The sequence below is a fragment of the Ursus arctos genome, unplaced genomic scaffold, assembly GCF_023065955.2.
Source record: "Ursus arctos isolate Adak ecotype North America unplaced genomic scaffold, UrsArc2.0 scaffold_12, whole genome shotgun sequence".
NCBI lineage: Eukaryota > Metazoa > Chordata > Mammalia > Carnivora > Ursidae > Ursus > Ursus arctos.
In genome coordinates this window covers 13,443,680-13,462,675 of record NW_026622786.1, presented here as the reverse complement: position 1 = coordinate 13,462,675, position 18,996 = coordinate 13,443,680, and the positions used below count along the sequence as shown (strand labels likewise).

At 48.2% G+C, this 18,996-nt stretch overlaps 2 protein-coding genes and 1 long non-coding RNA gene across 5 annotated transcripts in view; 1 reads left to right on the top strand and 2 right to left on the bottom strand.

Annotated features, from left to right (window-relative positions):
• CTTNBP2NL (CTTNBP2 N-terminal like) overlaps positions 1–9,680 on the top strand; it is a 50,201-nt gene extending 40,521 nt beyond the window's left edge. Inside the window, exons 4-6 of the mRNA XM_026483745.3 lie at positions 87–317; positions 3,933–4,040; positions 5,499–9,680. Of these exons, the coding sequence (XP_026339530.1) occupies positions 87–317; positions 3,933–4,040; positions 5,499–6,977 (1,818 nt within the window). The 3' untranslated portion in view covers positions 6,978–9,680. The remainder of the gene's footprint in view (positions 1–86; positions 318–3,932; positions 4,041–5,498) is intronic.
• Positions 362–18,996, bottom strand: part of ST7L (suppression of tumorigenicity 7 like) — a 120,089-nt gene continuing 101,454 nt past the window's right edge. The window contains exons 15-16 of one of the 3 annotated variants that reach the window (XM_057310374.1): positions 16,576–16,710; positions 7,504–7,810 (exon numbers count right to left, since the gene is read on the bottom strand). In XM_057310374.1, the coding sequence (XP_057166357.1) occupies positions 16,684–16,710 (27 nt within the window). In that variant the 3' untranslated portion in view covers positions 7,504–7,810; positions 16,576–16,683. Of the gene's footprint in view, positions 473–7,503; positions 7,811–16,575; positions 16,711–18,996 lie in introns of those variants that run through there. The other 2 variants (XM_057310372.1, XM_026483749.4) reach the window with 2 other exon arrangements.
• LOC130543417 (uncharacterized) lies at positions 1,144–6,057 on the bottom strand. Its single transcript, XR_008958747.1, has 2 exons — positions 5,017–6,057; positions 1,144–4,007 (listed from the first exon to the last, which is right to left on the bottom strand). It is a non-coding gene; the product is annotated as an uncharacterized LOC130543417 (long non-coding RNA).

Genomic DNA, 18,996 nt, shown 5'->3' with positions numbered 1-18,996 from the left:
CTACCATCTTTAATGTATAACTATGAGCAAATCCCCCTCCGCAATAGTTTTAAAAAGCAAAATGCTCATTTTTTCCTCTTTCTCAGGCTCAGCACAGGGATACTTTCATTGAAGAACGCTATGGAAAATACAATATCAGCGATCCTTTGATGGCTCTCCAGAGAGACTTCGAGACACTGAAGGAGAAGAATGACGGCGAAAAGCAGCCAGTCTGCACAAACCCGCTCTCTGTCCTTAAGGTGGTGATGAAGCAGTGTAAGAACATGCAGGAGCGCATGCTGTCCCAGCTGGCCGCCGCCGAGAGCAGACACCGCAAAGTACGTTCACCCACCTGACTCGCGCCGCATAAACTCTTGCGAAGATCCGATAAATAATGCCCGATACCGTCTTGTCAGCTGCCGGTTCCCTCAGTAATTCAGTTGGGAGGTCTCCCGGGCGTCAGAAGCCCCTCAGCCTGCCCAGGAGCCAAGAGCTCGGAAAGAAAACACGAGTAATTCAAAATGTTAAATTTAGGGAGTATGCCAGCCACATTATTTAAGACGGCATTCCGTCCCGATAGAACGCTCCAGAACACTTGCTCTGTTTTTTCAGCTCTTGATCCTCCAGACTTTGGCAACAAACTGGGGTTTGACCAAGCTCGTGGCTGAGCGGAGCGTTCCCCTGTTTGCTTACTTAAGTGGTAAACAGCAAGATTAGCAGGTATTTGGGGAATGCCGTATGAGAGAGAGGGAATTTACCTGATTATAAACACGCAGGCCAATGGATTGTTTTTATATCTCTCTCTAGTTTTGAGATTCATTGCATTTTACTGCTCCTGAAGCCATAAACAGCCCCTAGGATTGTTTACCTTAAAGCTGTTCTACCCTATTAGGAAAGTGTGTGTGTGTGTGTGTGTGTGTGTGTGTGTGAGCGCGCGCTCGCACGTGCATGCGTGTTTGGCTCCAGATCTTACAGCCTCTAGTTAGGAAGGCAAACCTGTGCTTTCCTCGACCTCATCTCATTGGAATTCTAGTGCTTGTGATTTTATTCCCCGACCTGCCATTTACCACTCAGATTTGGTCTATAAACGGTGCTTGGCTAAAATCTGCTTTTTCTAAAACTGTTGGTTTAGATTTATACCAGCAAGGGAGACATCAACACATTTAAGTCGGAAGCATTTTATTCTGAAAAATTGGGTCAACAGCTGCAAATTGATGAACTTTAGTTTACTTTTATGATGACCTGCCGTCTGCTTAAAATGCACCTGACAATTCGCGTAGGCACAGGTCTCGCCCATGATGTTTCTTACTCTTCCCAGGGTCCAGATGAAAGGCCAGGGTGGAGATTCCTTTTTTTTTTTTAAAGATTTTATTTATTTATGTGACAGAGAGACAGCCAGTGAGAGAGGGAACACAAGCAGGGGGAGTGGGAGAGGAAGAAGCAGGCTCCCAGCGGAGGAGCCTGATGCAGGGCTCCATCCCAGGACTCTGGGATCAGGCCCTGAGCTGAAGGCAGACGCATAAGGACTGAACCACCCAGGCGCCCCCAGGGTAGAGATTCCTAACCATGGATAGGCCTCAGATGTTCCATGAGCCCACCGAAAACATACGGAAGGCCAAATATCCGTATGTTTTTATAGAATGTGAATTTTTTCCCACATCTTTAATTGAATTCTCAGAGTTATCCAAGACCCAGCAGAGTTTAACCTCTGGCCTAGAATGAAGTAATCTAAAGACACGTATGTCCAGTTTAAAGTGTGTCGGTCGTTCTGAGTTAGTTGCCTAAGTTTGGGGGCCTTTTACGTAATCCTCTAAGAGGTCTTCACGGCATGCTTGTTTGATAGGCCTTTTGCCCCCTTCCTCCATGAGGCAGCCGAGCTGCGCTGAAGGGTTGGCTGGCTGTCATGTCCATGAAAGGTGGAGTGCTGGGATGATTTGTGGCTGTAGGTGATTAGGGAGAGGAAGAAGTTAAACATAATTCAGAATTCTTAATGTGAGATTTTTTTGAGTGTTAAATATTTTTAAACCAACTATCGATTTGTAAGTGTTTTATCTAAGTAAAACACTGACTTTGTTACAAATCAAACAGTACCTAGAGGCTTATAATTAGGGTGCTCATTGTCCCAGTTTGCCCAAGAGAGTCCTAGTTGATGTCTGTCACCTCGGCATAGTCATTAAGAATACTCCCTTTGACTCTCAGAAGTGTTGTGGTTTGAACCGTAAATTACATGCTTACCCTGCTTGTTATGAAACATGGAGTTCCCTAGTCCACCTCTCCCCATTCCCTCTTCTCCCTATTCAGAGACAACCACTTTTGTCTTTTGAGCATTTATATTGGTAGCTAAATTCCAGATTTCTAATTGGTGTACTATTTCCTACTTATCAATTCTTGATACTTACAGTGCTTCCTCTCATTATAGATACAGGTTTATCTTACACCCCACCTCCCATTCCACCCTCCCACCTTCCCAAAACAGACATAGTCCCCTTTCCTCACCCCCATTCTCTGTTGCGTCTGTATTCCCAAGTCCTGAGCCTGCCGCATTCTGTTTCTTCTGCGGATGAACATCTGCCTTAGGCCTGAGCAGAGGATAACAGTCTACGTTCAGGAATCGGGTTGAGGGGACAGATACCTTCTGGAAAATAGAGATTTTGTTTCCTACCCACATCTCACCTCTCCTCTGCAGCACCTGCCACCTCCATGTTCCAGATCTCTTTGGGAGGGCAAAATGGCTTCCTCCCCAATACCAAAGTAGCTTCCACGCCTCTTGCCTCCTGCCCTCTTCAGATGTTATTGACATTTCTTGTCTGCTACAATCTGTCTGTCTTTCGGGGTTTTTATCTTTCTTGCGTTTCTGTAATTTTAGAGGGCTCTTCCAAAGGAGAGGAGATGATCGACCACCATTAGCCAAAATTGTTTTTCTATTAAGTTGAAAAGTTAGGGTTTGGGGTTTTTTTTTTTCAGGATTTTATTAAGTAATCTCTATACCCAACATGGAGCTCAAACTCACAACCCCGAGATCAAGAGTTCCATGCTCTAATAGCTGAGCCAGCCAGGTGCCCCAAGTTAGGCCCTTTTTTTTTAACCAGAAGGAAGAACACTGAGATGTTTTCATTTAATAAAAATGGGTTTCATGTCCCAGGAACTTTTATCTCTCTACTCAAGAAAACTGTTAGTGAAGAGAAATGCTGAGAAATGGTCATTGGGAGGACAGTGCTCTGCCCTAGAGGTCTGGGCCCAGGCACCTGGGATGTAGGAGCAGAAACTGCTAAGAAATCCCTTGCCTTTTGGAATATTGCACAGTTATAGGTGGGATTATGTGGGAGATGTCCCTTTAAAAGTGTACAGTATTCGCCTCCAGATTGGCTTAATCCTTTGGCGCCAGGATAAGTGAAAGGGGTAGGCAGATTAATTAAAAGGCCTTCTGAAAAATCTCCACGCAGGATTCCAAGCGTTGAGGATTTTTCCATGCAGCATGCTGAGCGCGGGGTCTCTCCACCTCTCAGCTAACGATATACAAAATGCGTATTACTAAGTAAGTGGGGCACAGTGATGTGAGCCCGAGGGGAGGGTCTCAGCTTTCAGCTCTCCGTGGTCCTGTCTTGCTTCATCAACTAGGCCTGTCCCCTACTCTGAACAAACTGCCCGCAGTTGCTGGACCTGTTAATTCTTGGAAACCTTCTCAACCCCTAGAGCGCATTAGTTGCTCTCCTGTATTTACTTGCCATTTTGTGCTTCCTGAAATAAAGCATAGATCTTACTGTTTTCTAGCCCAGAGTTCGCATATCTTTCACCCTGCTAGATAATGCGATCCTTGATGGCCATGACTGGGATGGATGGCGTGATCTCTGGAACTCTCTTAGGTGCTCAGACGGGCGCTTGTATTTAACTGTGTTGTATTATAAGTGTGTTTTCTTGATACTTGGAATTTTATTTCTTTAATTCTTTTAAAGGTGATCCTAGACCTTGAGGAAGAAAGGCAGAGGCATGCGCAGGATACCGCTGAAGGAGATGATGTCACCTACATGCTGGAGAAAGAGAGAGAGCGGCTGACTCAGCAGGTAGTGACGGTGGAGGGGCTCACAGCACCATGTGGCTAGAATAGCATTTCTCAAAGATCGTTCTGCAGGGTGTAAATTGGTGTTGCTTAACAAAGCACTTTGTGGCCAAATAAATCTGGGAATTACTGGATTAAACAAAGTTAAATAGGTTTCTAATTTCTTAGACCCTTGAGTACAGAAAAGCACATTGTGAGTCTTAAGAACAAGATGGTATTCTGAGTTTAGCAAATCTGCATTTTCATAGCATCTTTTTTGACATGGCTCACTCACTGTGGGACTGTCCTTCCATTGAACATACTTTGGGAACACTAGCTTGGAGCTCCCAAGCATTTTGACTTAGGAATCCAGTGAGAAATATATTTTACATCACAAGCCAGTGTATAGACATACATAAACACATGCCTGAAACAAAAATCTCATGAAATTATGTATAACCCTTACTGCTTACAATAGCCATTCATTTTTTTAAAACTTTGATCGTGGCTCATGAGATTGGTTTCCTCATGCATTAATGAGTCTCATTAATGAGCTTGAAAAACATTGACTGATAGGGTTCCATCAACCCTTTCCCTCTTGCTCAGAGTTTCTGTGCCTTAATTAGGGTTAGGATGATAATTAAAATAGACTGCACTTTTGTAAAAAAGTACAGTTCATTTATTTATTTATGTATTTATTTTTAATATAAATTCAATTAATTAACATTTAATGTATTACTGGTTTCAGAGGTAGAGGTCAGTGATTCATCAGTCTTATATAACACCCACTGCTCATGACATCACGTGCCCTCCTTCATGCCCATCACCTAGTTACCCCATCCCCCCACTCCCCTCCGCTCCAGCAGCCCTCAGTTTGTTTCCTATGGTTAAGAGTCTCTTATGGTTTGTCTCCCTCTCTGGTTTCGTCTTGTTTTATTTTTTTCCTCAAAAGTACAGTTTAAATGCAACTATTTGTTTTCGAGACCAGAAAGAATGCTTACTGAAACTTGAAGTTTTGTTTTCTTAAGAGTACATTTACGACGACGAGCCCCACATTGTACACCTGAAACTAGCAGAAGACTACGTTAACTCTACGGGAGTTAAACTAAACAAATAAATAAATAAATAGTTTTGTTTTCATCAGCATTCATCACGAAACCCTATGTGTGTGGCTTTGTGCTACCGTCCTGCTCGGTTCTGATCTCCTGATCCCTCTGCAGACCTAAAAAACCACAAACGATGGTCCGCTAACAGCGTAAGAACTAGAAGTCCCTCCTAAGTCCACAGAGAAAGATGAGACCCTAGTGGGTACGTGTGGGCGGTGGGTGCTCCAAGGCTTCAGAAGCGCTTGAGCTGAGCACGTGGCATACGAGGCACCCGTGCGGACGAGAGCCAGCCAGGACGCGCTCCCTGATCATAGTTTTGCGACCGATCTCTTTGTTGTCTTATCCTAATCAAGCGGTATGGTGGCATTCTTTTCTAGTTGGAATTTGAGAAGTCCCAAGTGAAAAAGTTCGAGAAAGAGCAGAAGAAGCTGTCCAGTCAGCTGGAGGAGGAGCGCTCCCGCCACAAGCAGCTCTCGTCCATGCTGGTGCTCGAGTGCAAGAAAGCCACCAGCAAGGCGGCCGAGGAGGGCCAGAAGGCGGGCGAGCTGAGCCTGAAACTGGAGAAGGAGAAGAGCCGGGTGAGCAAACTGGAGGAAGAGCTGGCGGCGGAGAGGAAGCGAGGCTTGCAGACAGAGGCCCAGGTGGAGAAGCAGCTGTCCGAGTTCGACATCGAACGAGAACAACTGAGAGCAAAACTGAACCGAGAAGAGAACCGGACCAAAACCCTAAAAGAAGAGATGGAAAGTTTGAAGAAGATAGTGAAGGATCTGGAGGCTTCTCACCAGCACAGCAGCCCTACTGAGCAAGCGAAGAAACCGGTGACCGTGTCTAAAGGCACGGTGACCGAGCCTCCCTTGCTGGTGTCTGTGTTCTGCCAGACGGAAAGTCCACAGGCAGAAAGAACCCAGGGGAGCAACGTAGCCAAGGTGACAGCCACTGGGCTGCCTGGTCCCACCACTCCTGCTTACTCGTATGCAAAAGCCAATGGCCATTTTGAGCCAGAGATACAGACCGCCAAGGAGTCGGTGGCAGGCAGCAGTGCAGAAAACCAAGTGCCTCCACGAGAGAGACCTGCGGGGTCGGCACAAGAGAAAGCAGTGGAGAATGGCGGGGGTCCCGTGGGAATCGAGACTCCTGGCCCAGCACCTGGTCACCTCCCGTCCAGTGGGGGCTCACTGTCTCCCAGCAGCACGGCCTCCTCCTCCCTCACATCCTCCCCTTGCTCCTCCCCGGTGCTCACTAAGCGCCTGCTGGGGTCCTCAGCCAGCAGCCCTGGCTACCAGTCATCCTACCAAGTAGGGATCAACCAGCGGTTCCACGCAGCCCGGCACAAATTTCAGTCGCAAGCGGATCAGGACCAACAGGCCAGTGGTCTGCAGAGCCCCCCATCCAGGGACCTGTCTCCCACCCTCATAGACAACTCGGCCGCCAAGCAGCTGGCCCGCAACACCGTCACTCAGGTGCTCTCCAGATTCACTAGCCAGCAAGGGCCGGTCAAGCCTGTCCCCCCCAATAGCTCTCCCTTCGGCACAGACTACCGGAATCTGGCCACTGCCAGCCCGAGAGGTGACGCCAGCCATTCCCCCACTCCAGGGAAAGTGTCCAGTCCGCTGAGCCCTCTCTCCCCAGGGATCAAGTCCCCCACCATCCCCAGAGCTGAGAGAGGAAACCCTCCACCCATCCCGCCCAAAAAGCCTGGCCTCACCCCTTCTCCATCCACTACCACTCCACTGACCAAAACTCCTTCCCAGGCCCCCTCTTTGGCCACCGCGGAGGACCTAGCCGTCAGCTGCTCGTCCACTGCTGTCGTAGCTAACGGCAAGGACGTGGAGATACTCCTGCCCACCAGCAGCTAGTCCCTCGCGGGAGTCTCCACGGCTGACATTCCACCCGGTTTCGCCCAAGAGCTCAGATCCAACCGTTGAGTCAGATCATGTTATTTATTTTGATAGTAGCTGAAACCATCTGTATAGTCCATTCAGTGTATTTCGCCTTTTTGTATTTTTTTTTAAGTAGAAACCGAGTCATTTGGATTTTTATGCCTCACACCTTTGTACTAAAGCTAGAAGAACACCTCAAAGACGTCTCCAGCTCAGCATTCACCGTCTTGTTGTGACAGAGCAAGCTAATTGAGGACCAGGTGGTGATTTGCTGTCTATTTTGGGACTGGAATCACTCCACACTCATTTTGAATTATGCAGAAGTGGTTCGTGCAGATTTTTATTCCAGATGAACATGTTTAAAAAGTGCCTGAAATAAGACTGCCATACGAATGTGATTCTGCAGCGAAAACACAAAATGCATCATCTAATTGCAGAACATGAGATCCTCCGTGAATCCTGAATGTTAAAAACCAACACTGCTTTTAATCCTCTTTTACTGTTTTTAATATAAGCTTTGTGTTCCGAAACAAGGCTGCGTCAGTAGAACGGGAATCCGAAAGGTGGGTGTGAACTCACCACCAAGCTGAGCTTTATCGAGCCCTCGAGAATCCCTCCTGAGCAGGAAGCAGTTGGGGTGCTGATTTTCTCGTACTTCTGAAAAATTAAGTCACTCCCAGTTTCCCGCAGCAGTTCTTGAATAGAATGAAATCACAGCTCCCTTCGACAAATGTCTTCAGGCATCTACTGTTGTGTAAGGAACTTCTGATTCCGATTGCTATTACTTGAATAGGAAATGGTTACTCGTTCTGTATAAAAAGTTGTGCAACAGAATGAGATCTTTATTATGTAGTCAAAAAGCAATAACTTAAAATTCATTGTCTTTGTAATATTATAAGTCAGAATTATACAGGTTTTACCAAATTGTTATACTTACTCTCCGAGCTGCCAGCACTTGGTGTCTGTATCTGTGGAACCAAATTAACTTTTCCCTAAATGGAAGTACACATATATCTGTATAGACACACACCCCTTTACGTGTTTGACATACACACACTTAAACACATAAATATTAGTGTGAGTATATCTTGGAGTTTGCAATATAGCATAAAGGGCGAGTAGAAATGCACGTTAAGATTACCTAACAGAGCAACTTGATGTGGCTGGGACCCAGTCGGTCAGAGGAGGAATCTTGTCCACAGGGATGGGTGGTGGTTGGTTGGGGGGAGGGGAGGGAATTCCAAATGAAGTCAGGTCTTCAGCGTCCTAAAATGCCAGAGCCAAACTAACCCCATTGTCACAAAACATAACTCGCCATATAAATGAGAGAAACGGGTCACTCAATCCAGTGCTGTAAGTCAGCGGGGATGGGGGAAGCTGTAGCAAGCTGAAGTGCCCGAACCCCCTTTGAAAGGCAAGCCCCCCCGCCCATGCAGCCCCAGCTGCTTGTGGCCATGCAACAGTGCTAGACCAGGGTTACCAGCTCCTTAAATTTTTGTGAAATCCAAATTTTCATAGAAACAGTCTCACTTTTAAATACTGAAACAGACTCAAAAACAATTTGAAACTGCTGGTTAAACACTTCTGCAGCTGGGTTTAGCTCACAAGCTGCCAAGTTGCAACCTCTTTCATTCTAGAAACTTCTGTCATTTCCATCATTGTGAGTTTGTGAGGACAGACATCTCCCCGCTTTCCAACGTGTAGGCTAGTGCAGCTGACAGAGGCCATAGAATATAAGGACGATCCCCGTCTTCCAAACAAGACTTTGCAACCCAGCTTCTGAGCTGGGTGGTTATAGGACTTTGTGTCCGCAGGGATGGAGAGGCCTTGGTGTCCTCGCATACATTCTCCCGAGCCAACATCTACCCAGCAGCCCTGACCTCCTGCTGTAATTTAAATCTATTTTCTCTTAATCCAATATGAATTGATGGGGGACAGGCCGGTGATGGAAATCAATGTATAAATCACAATTGGTGTCTCCAGGGCTTACAGTTCGATTAAGGCCAATATATCAAAAATTAAAATACTCCTCATGCCCCAGGGTGTCTACCAAATGACGAACGGGGCATCTTATAAACTGCCCAAAGCAATCATGCGTTAAACTTCATTCCCACGCACGGCCAAATGAAGTGATAAAATAGCTGAACTTCCTAAACAGGAGAGGGGCTACAGTCCCAGAGTGTTATTACCTCTCTTGCTTTAAATGGTAATCTTAAAAGCTGCATTGTGCTCTTCCTTTGTTTCGGCATAGATATATATAGAGAGAGAGAGACTATAAGGAAGTTTATTTCTTAGGAAGTGCACTGAATAATGTATTTCTTTTACAGTGTAATATGGGGGTGGGGAAATGCAAAAGAAATGTGTATTTTTGCTAGTTGCCTATCTTCTAAGATAAAGAAGCACAATACTGCAATGGATCCAGTAATCCAGCTAGGTGTTCTAGATTAGTATTTAAGTTTGCGGTAGATCGTGTGCGTGTGCTAAGTAAAAGTTCCATGAGTCACAATTTTGGTACTAACCCATGTTGTGGATGCTAGATTGCTAGTCAACAGATGCTGATGGGCGTGCGACGCATACCACAAGCATTAACTAGTCATTGTCATTTGTAAAGCCAAATGTACCATGCAGAAGTCTTCATCCATTTTTATAGCAGACTACATTAAACCAAGTTAAATCATACTGTCTGGGGAAAAGCTAGTCTTGTTTGTACAAAGTGAAGGATGTTGCATAACCAGGCCTTTTCTGTCGGGGAAGGAGCAGGTGGTGTCAAGGGAACACGCGCCTGTGGCTTTCGAAAACCAAGTGAAGTCAGTGACCCGTCCAGGTTAGACTCCAAAAGGAGCTGGGCTGTCGGTTTTCTTGGGAGCCTTGGAACTGGAGGAAGCCTTTGTGATGATCCAGTCTGTAATTTTTAAACCCTGGAGGGGTGTGAAGGGGTTCTGGACCTTTTGAGAATCTAAGAAACGCTGGACTCCATCCCCAGAGAAATGGATATACTAATAGGCAGAATGTGGTTGATGGCTTCCCAGGATCCAGAGACCCTGAAGCCATCCGTGATTCATGTACTCGAGCTGAAGAACGCCTGATCTTGTCCCGCCCTCGCGTTTCCCGAGTGACTAATGTATCCCTTGTCTCCTAGTCCAGTGCCGGGGCGCTTACGCTGTGAGCAGGCGCGAGCTGTAGGTAGACAGAAGCGCCTGAAAAATCCTTTGACGTGCAAAGGGTGTGGAGACAGTGTGGATGTTTACATATGTTAAGTTTCCACCATTTAAGCCAATTATTAGCGATCATGTCAGCAAACACTGGGTACATCTATTTTCCCGTAACAGCCTCACCGTCCACAATGCTGCCTTGTCTTCCCAGTGCGGGTCCCTCGTGGCTGGTGTGGGGTCTCCCCCCTCCCCTTTCTGCGCCCAGAGCATCCCTCCATCCCACAGACAGTCCTGCAGGTCTGTTTGGCTCCGGACCGCGCCTCTGCCCTTCTTACCCACCTCTTCTCTACATTTAGCTGTAGAGAATGTTCTATCAGTCTTTGAGTCATTTTCTGGGTTATTCATACTGATGTGGGTGTTCTCTGGGTTTATCTGTGGGACAGGTGAGCCTAGGGTCCTGCTGCTTCCCCGTCTTCCCTGGAAGGAGCAGTGCTGGCTTCTCAATTCATAAAGTGCTTTTCTGATGCTTGGTTGTTGAAACAGAACTTAATTCAAATGTCTTGAAATGCTGGCTTCAAAATAGAATCTGTTCTCATGATCGTGAGTCCAAAGTAGGCAACGAGCACTGTTCCACGGGAGTCTTTATTTTAATTGCTGTAAAACCGGATGAGAAAACTTGAGAGCACCCATCTGCAAGTGTATCAACGGCCAATTCATTGGGAAAAGCAGGCGAGGAGGAAGGAGACCGGGGTAATGGTTCTCAAACTTTCCTGTAACCTGGGAAGCCTAAAATAAGGACTCCTGAGGATTGGGCCTGGGGGCTGGCCGATGCAGGTAGGCTGAGGCTCGCATTTTGAGAAACAGCACCTCCCAGCCCTTACCTGTTATTTCACGAGATCTTGGTCTTTGCCTCTGACCTGCGGAGATGTCTGGAACTCTTGAATCTGGTTTGCCGGAATGTCAATGATAGAGCCAAGAGTGCTTACTTGGGTCCAAGCACCATATTACGCCCCCTGTGCAGATGAGGTCGTCGAGGACCAGAGATTCGCACAAGGGCCTTGGTAAGGGCCGGCCTGGACTGAAGTCCCCGGGGCTTCCCACTTTCCACTACTCGTGTTTCCTGGGTTCTCCTGAGGAGAACCGTGCCCAGGCCCAGCCCTGCGGATTCTGATTCAGTAGCCCAAGACGGGGCTCTAGATGGGGACCCGGGCTGATCCTTAGGATGGACCAGCTGTGAACCCTACAGGACACCACACTGCTCCTTCCGCTCGCCCTAACAACCCCCACCCCCAGGAGTGGATTCTCAGACCTAACCAACGCCAGGAGACCTTTATTAGGTCAGATAAGTTGAACAAAAACAGGGGCGCCCGTGTGGCTCAGTCAGTTGAGCCTGGGACTCTTGATTTCGGCTTGGGTCACCGTCTCAGGATCTTGAGATCAAGCCTCGTGTAGGGTTCCGAGCTGGGCGTGGAGCCTGCTTGAGATTCTCTCTCCTCTCCCTCTGTCTCTCCCCCGCACCCAAAAATAAATAACACCTTTCTTGTTAACTCCCCTCAAGCAACCAGTGTTTCTTAAATATAGAAGACAAGTCAGAAACCTTGGTAGCTGTGATGGGAAACACAAGTGGAACGGTTCCCGGCCCTCAAGGTACTCACATTCTAGTTGGGGGGAGCAAAACATCAACACATAGAGTGTGAACAGAGACAAATGAATACTGTAAGTGGGGCTAACTGCCATGTCGGGCTGTGGAAGGTAATCCTGGCGAAAGCGCTGGGGTAGCACCCAGCTTTCGGTGGGCAGGAAGAAGTTAACCGGAAAAGGAGCAAAATGTCTTCTCTCCTCTTTCCAAAGCATTCTTTCCCCGGGGTTCTGCAGTATCTCCCTGTGTGTGCATTCTGTCTCCACTGGCTTGTCCTAGTCTTCGGATGTGGTCAGAGACAGAGGCACCGAAGTCCCCAAGAACAGAGTGCTCTTTCAGGGAGATGGACAGACACCCATGTGGTGTGCTTTCTGCAAGGGCTTGGGACTGGTGGAAGGAGACGGCACTCTGCAAAACATTCCCCAATAACTTGGAGGGAAGACCTAGGAAAAGGCAAATCGAGAAAGGACCATCTTGCAAAAATACTGCATTCCCCATAAGTGTTCCCTCCTACCCTCAAAATCTCCATAAGCAAAAGAGAAAAATGAACATCAAGCTTTGAGAAGAGTCAGATGAGCCCTTCTGGGACACGTGTGAGTGACTCACTGCCGTGGAGGGATATAAAAGCAGCTTCTCTTCTCCCAGTAGTGCGAGTGTTTGTGCTGCCGTTAGACTGGCATGGGGAGTGTGGTGTGGCTGTCCGTGCCACCGTGAAACGGTTGCCTCTGAGAAGTTACTGGGAGTGTTGCAACAAGATTGGCCTTACCCCTGGGAAGTCAGAGTCTGATGGACTAAGACCACATGGTGGACACTCAGATCCCTTCAGAAATGAAGGATTTAGGGGCTCATGGGGGGCTCAGTTAGGCATCTGCCTTTGGCTCAGGTCATGATCTCAGGGTCCTGGGATCGAGCCCCACGTTGGGGTCGGGGGGTCCTGCTCAGTGGAGAGTCTGCTTTTCCCTCTTCCTCTGCCTCTCCCTCCACTCATGTTCTCTCTCTCTCAAATAAATAAAATCTTAAGGAAGAAAAAGAAACGAAGGATGTCTTACCCTAGCTGCCGGAAATGCTGACAGTAAACAGCCCTCGGCTCCGCGCCCCTTCTAGGAATTGCCTGAACTGAAAGAAATGAACTTGACCAAGGTCACCTCTCCTTCAAGGGGCAGCTCAGGTCCAAAGACTGATTGGTGTGCAGTATAAAGACCTGGCCCCGGGGCGCCGGGGTGGCTCAGTCCATTAGGCGGCTGCCTTCAGCTCATGATGTCAGGGTCCTGGGATGGAGCCCCACGTCCTTCTCTGTGCTCAGCGGGAGCCTGCTTCTCCCTCTCCCTCTGCTCCTCAACCCCCTGCCCCCGCTCCTGCTTGGGCTTGCTCTCTCTCAAAAAAATAAAATTAAAAAACAAAAAACAACAACCAAAAAACCCTGGCCTCCTGTCCCAAATCAAGAGAACTCTGAAGGGTCATTCCCTGCTTCAAAGCCCCTGTAGGGTTGGCTGAGCCCCTGTTGAGACTACGGCAGCTCAGCCATCCCTCCCTCTTTCCTCCCCTCTGTCCCTTCCTGCAGATGCCACGGTTACGCCCCTGGTCCGCCTCTCGCTTCCCAGTCTCCATCTCACACTCTGCTCTGTTCCTCTGGGCCATGATGAAGTCCTCCCAAGGCGGGCGCGCACTGTTTCTGAGTATTTATTTGGTGCCAGGGTCTCTTCCACGTTACCTCCTTTAATCAACACAGCTACTCTAGGAAGCAGTGATTCTTTCTAGACCCAAGAGGTCATTAAGGCCGCCAGAGGCCCAGTGAGTTGCCTGCGGTCCTCCAGCAGAGCGGGGCTGAGGGCCAGTGGCACAGCTCGGATTCAACCCTTCACCCGTTTGTCTGTCAAGTCCACTCTCCTTCCACTGGCCACACAACAGTCAAAACAGTAATAGTACATTTGGGGTGTTAAGAGTATTAGCTTATCATCAGTCATACACCCAAGTCCAAATCCGCTCGTTAGTCAGCTTGCTTTTGAGACTCTCAGCAGGGACAGGATACCGAAGGAATGAGGGTTTCCGTGAAGAAGGAGAAAGACGGTCTGTCTACACACGTGGAGTCCTCAAATGTTAGAGCTGGCAGAAAGCTCAGATAGCCTGGACTCTGGCTCCGACATAGCACAGATGAGACCGAGGCCCAGCAAGGTCAGGCGACTTGCCCAGGTTGACCTGTCTAGTGCGCTGCAGACTGGGCTTCCCAGCTGCATGGACGGCTCCTCCCCCAGCGGACCCAGAACCACGAATTCCCAGGCCGGCCCCGGCGGCTCCCTCCGGCACTCCTTCCTCCCCTCACCTGCTTCTCCACAATGTCTGCGCTTGAATCTTGCTCACCTGGGCTGCCCCACATTCCCAGCTTCACCCTCTGCCCACTGGCCTCAGGCCGCCTGCCATACTTGTCACCACAAAAATCCTGTCCTCATGTCCCTGGACCAGTTTGACAGCTGAGGCGAGGCCGAGAGTGGGGATGCTGGTGGAGCTTCTGTTCCAGGCTGTGCTTCCATCCGGCTGGCATCAGCGCTGGGAAGCCCTTACTCAGGAGGCATGCTTGCTCCGCGGGTGTGGACAAGGAGTCGTGGAAGCCACCAGCATCCTGATGAGTCTGACCGGCTGCACCTGCCTGTGGACGCGGGGACAGCTGAATGCTTAGAGCAAGCCCTCCTCCTCCTCCTGCTCTCCTTCCCCACCTGGACTCCAGGTGCAAAGCTGTCCTAGGAAGGGCCTCGAGAGACTTGCCCATCTCCCTTCTGTGTGGTGCCCACTCTCCCGCTCCCCCCGCGCACCCAACCCCAAGCAAAGCCTTCCAGGACCGGCCGGGCCTCGGAGCTAACAGGGTGTCCTCGGGGTGGTGGGGTGGTTTAGAGCGGCGACCACAGCATACAGGCCCGTTCTTCAGCCCTCGCGGGTTTTCCTTCTCCGGCGTCTTGGTGAGTCAGCACCATAGGGCCACACACAAGGCTCCTATTCAGGGCTCATTTTCCTCCTGCTCTCACTCACATCTTGGCATCTCTCTCTCTCTCTCTGTTTCTCTATGTGGGCCTCATTCTCACCATGGGAAAGCTCTGCTCCCTGCCCTGTGCCTTCTCCTTTCCCCAGTACCAGGGCGTACCGGTCCCCTCTTCCCCCCAGCCACGCGCGCCCACATTCCTCATCCTCACCTTCGGGGCGTTTGCAGCCTCAGCCGGAGACAAACGGAAAGGACGTAGAACAAAACAGAATTGTCGAACTGTTAAATCCTCCATCGCCTATTTTCAACGGGTGTTTGTTGCTGCGGGCTCTGTGCAGGCCCTGAGCTCTGTTAATTACGCGCGCACACGCCGTGCTTTGCGGCCAGCCATTCACCATGTGCTTATTAAGAACCGACTCGGTGTCCAGCCTCATGCGAAGGGCTGGAATGTACACTCTGTCGGGAGCACACGTCTCGCACATGTGACATCTCGGGCCAGCTCAGGGAAGGACGCAGCAGGTGTCCCCCTCCCCACCCGCTCCGTGAGTGATGGGGCCCGACGGGCCTAAGAAATCCCGCAGAGCGGGGGAGATCTACGGGTCTAGAGGCACCGGATTTAAATACACAAACGCAGAAGGACGCCGGTTTGTGAAGACGGTGGGGGGCGGGGGGGGTACATTGCCCATAGCTCGAGAACACCGGGACGCAAAAGCGAGTTCAGAACAAGGGCATGGTCATTCTCCGTGTGGCCTTGGGCAAGTCACTGATAGCCTCCTTGTTGGTATCAGTAAAATGAAGCTCAGAGAGCCTCCCTCTGAGGGTTTTGCGAGAATTAGGGGCGGTGACGCGGGCAAGTGCCCAGCCCCCGGGGAGCACGGGGCGGCGGCCTCGTTGCTTGGGCGGAGAGAGGCTGCGGGTGAAAGGGCGCCCCCCCCCTCCGCGGTGGCGCGTCTGGAAGCGAAGCTGCGTGGCTCCCCCGCCCTCGGTCGGAAAGCTGAATCGCTGGCGCCCCCTGGCGTTGGAGTCTCTATGCTTCTCCCGAAAGGGACGGGGGCCGCGGGCAGGTGGGGACCAGCTGGAGGGCCGCGGGCGCGAGCTGGGGTGCGTCCTTCCGGGGACCCGCGGCCCCAGCCCACGACCGCAGTCCCCGCGAGAGGCCCGGGGGGGAGCCCGAACCAGTAAGAGGGGAGAGAGTAACGGAAGCCGCCTCGCAGGGCGGTTGGGAGCCTTCACTGAGCAAATCAACACTTCACACTCGGCTGGGCACGCGTAGCCTCGGCACCGATAGCTGGTGGCTTATGCAGCTTCGAGAACGCTGACCGGTAACACTAACAAAAACAGCAGAAGCTGGGGCAGCACAGTGAATTCCCAGGGGAGTCAGCGATGGTCACGCTGAGGCAGTGACACATGTCCTGGTCTTCAAGGAGGGGGAGATGCTCTCAAGTGAAGAAGGGGATGAAGGACATTCCAAGTAAGGAGAACAACGTTTGCAACGCACTGAGCTGCCCCTGCACATGGTAAGAAGCCTGGACTTTGGGCAAAAAAGGACGGAAATGGGAAACCAGCAAAGTGGGTCCTATGATGGTCCCAGCAGTGAGGGGTAATCAAGGAATGGGCCGGCAATCTCCCTAAGTTGAGATAAAGCTGAGAGTTGGGAGGGAAGAGTATTGGAGACAAGAGAGCTGCAATGAGACACATCTCCAGAGATCTTCAGAGGCCCCAGATTCTAGAATCTTCAGCTGAATACTAATCAACATACGCATGCGAGGAAACCACGCAAAACGATTAGATGGAAGAGTACTCAGAGCTCACCCGGGACTTTTAGTTTCCGTTCTCAGCAGCCAGAATGACAAATCTCATAATTCACAGAACACTGGAGAGAGCGCCCAAAAGGTTTTTGTCTCTACGGTGGGCCAAAATTCACACTAGAGTAAGTGCTGCTCCCACCTAAAAAAAAAAAAAAAGTTTAAAAGCAAGACTCAAGTGCTTGATTCGGCAGCACTTACACTAAAAGCGAGACTCAACAGAATCGAACTGTTTCCAAAAAACTGTACCCCACAACAAAGCTTAAGAATTTGTATAGAGAAACAATATGTGCACCACAAAATTTAAAAATCACAATGTCTAGCGTCCAGTATAACATTGCTAGGTGTGCAAAGCAGCAGAAAAATGTGGCCCCTAATTAGGAGACAAATCAATCAATTGAAAATTAGCCAAAAACGACACAATGCATTATTAGACAACTATATTGAACCAGCTATGTTGACTGCATTCCATATGCTGAAGGAGTTCGTTAAAGATATGAAAGAGATAGAAAAGACCCAAATCAAACTTCCAGAGATGAAAACCATACTATCTGGGGAAGAAAATGGGTTGTATTAACCGCAGATCGTACATTATAAAACAGATGATTGTTAAACTTGAAAAAATAGCAATAAAACCCATCCACGGTGAAACGTGGAACATTAAAAAAAAAAAGATTTTTCACAGTAAACAGAATACCAATGAGCTTTAAGATAAATTCAAGTGACCTAATATAGAGTCCCTGAAGGAAAATATTTGAATAATGGCGAAATTTTTCCAAATTTGATGAAAATGATAAGCCCACAGACAGAAACATGTCAATGTGCCCTCAGCACAAGAAACATAAAGGAAAACACACCAAAGATCATCATAAGCAAATTTTTTAAAACTAGTGATAAAGAGAAAACCTTCAAAACAACTGGAGTAGAAAAGCCCATCTTCTATAGAGATGAGCTCAACTAAAAATAACAGCAGTCTTCTCAAGCATAACAATAGCATCATAACAATAAAGTTAGAGTACTGAGGGAAAACACTGTCAACCTGGAATTCTACTCCTAGTGTCAATACCTTTCAAAAGTGAAGGCAAGATAAGGACTTTTCTTAGACATGCACAAGGCAAAAGAGTTCATCACTTAGAATGATCAGTAGGGGAAGAAAGGGATAAAGAAAGGGGGGGTAATCAGAAGGGGGAATGAAACATGAGAGACTATGGACTCTGAGAAACAAACTGAGGGCCTCAGAGGGGAGGGGGGTGGGGGAATGGGATAGACCGGTGATGGGTAGTAAGGAGGGCACGTATTGCATGGTGCACTGGGTGTTATACGCAACTAATGAATCATCGAGCCTTACATCGGAAACCGGGGATGTACTGTATGGTGACTAACATAATATAATAAAAAATCATTATAAAAAAAATAATAATAAAAAATAAATAAAAAAGAGAAAAAAAAAGAGTTCATCACTGTCAGACTTGTGGTACAAGAAATATTAAAGAGAGTACTTCAGGCAAGAGGAAAATGATACTAAAAGTCTGTACCTACACAAAGGAATGAAAAACACTAAAAATGGTACCGATGTGGGTAAATGTAAAAGGTGATTTTTCTTATTCTTTAAATCTCTTTAAAAACTCGCTGTCAGAGGTGCCTGGGTGGCTCAGTCGGTTAAGCTTCTGCCTTTGGCTCAGGTCATGGTCCCAAGGTCCTGGGATCGAGCCCCGTGTCAGGGTCCCTGCTCAGTGGGGAGCCTGCTTCTCCCTCTCCCTCTGCCACTCCCCCTGCTTGTGCTCTCTCTTTCAAATAAATAAATATACTTTAAAAAATAAATAAAAAATAAAAATTCATTGTGGGATTTATAACATAGGAAGAAGTAAAATGTATGACAACATAGCACAAAGCCTGAGAGGAGAATGGAGGTGTGTACTATACGTGAGTCAATACAGCATGTGAAGCTAGCCCGTGGTAAGTTAAATATGTCCACTGTAGGCCTTCAAGCAACCATCGAAAACCAAAACAAAGTTCATAAGACAATGAAAGCGATAAAAATAGTCATAAAAAATACTCAATTCAAAACAAAGAAAAAGAAGAGCAAAGAACGGATAGAAAAATAGCAATGCTGATTGAAAACCAGCCATCTCAATAATCGCTTAAAATGAAATGGTCTACACAACCCAATAAAAGGCAGAGATTGTCCGTTTGTATTAAAAACCATGACCTCCTACAAAAAATCCACTTTAAATATAAGGAGACAAAGGGTAAATTGTTAGAGAATACTCCAACCAAATGCAGCAGAATTCGTGAGATTTTTGAGGACGCAAAGAACAAGCACCTGATAGATCATTATAACACACTTCCGAATAGCCCATGGGTCAAGGAAGAAATCAAAGAAGAAATGAGAAAATATTTTATTTATTTGTTTGTTTATTTATTTATT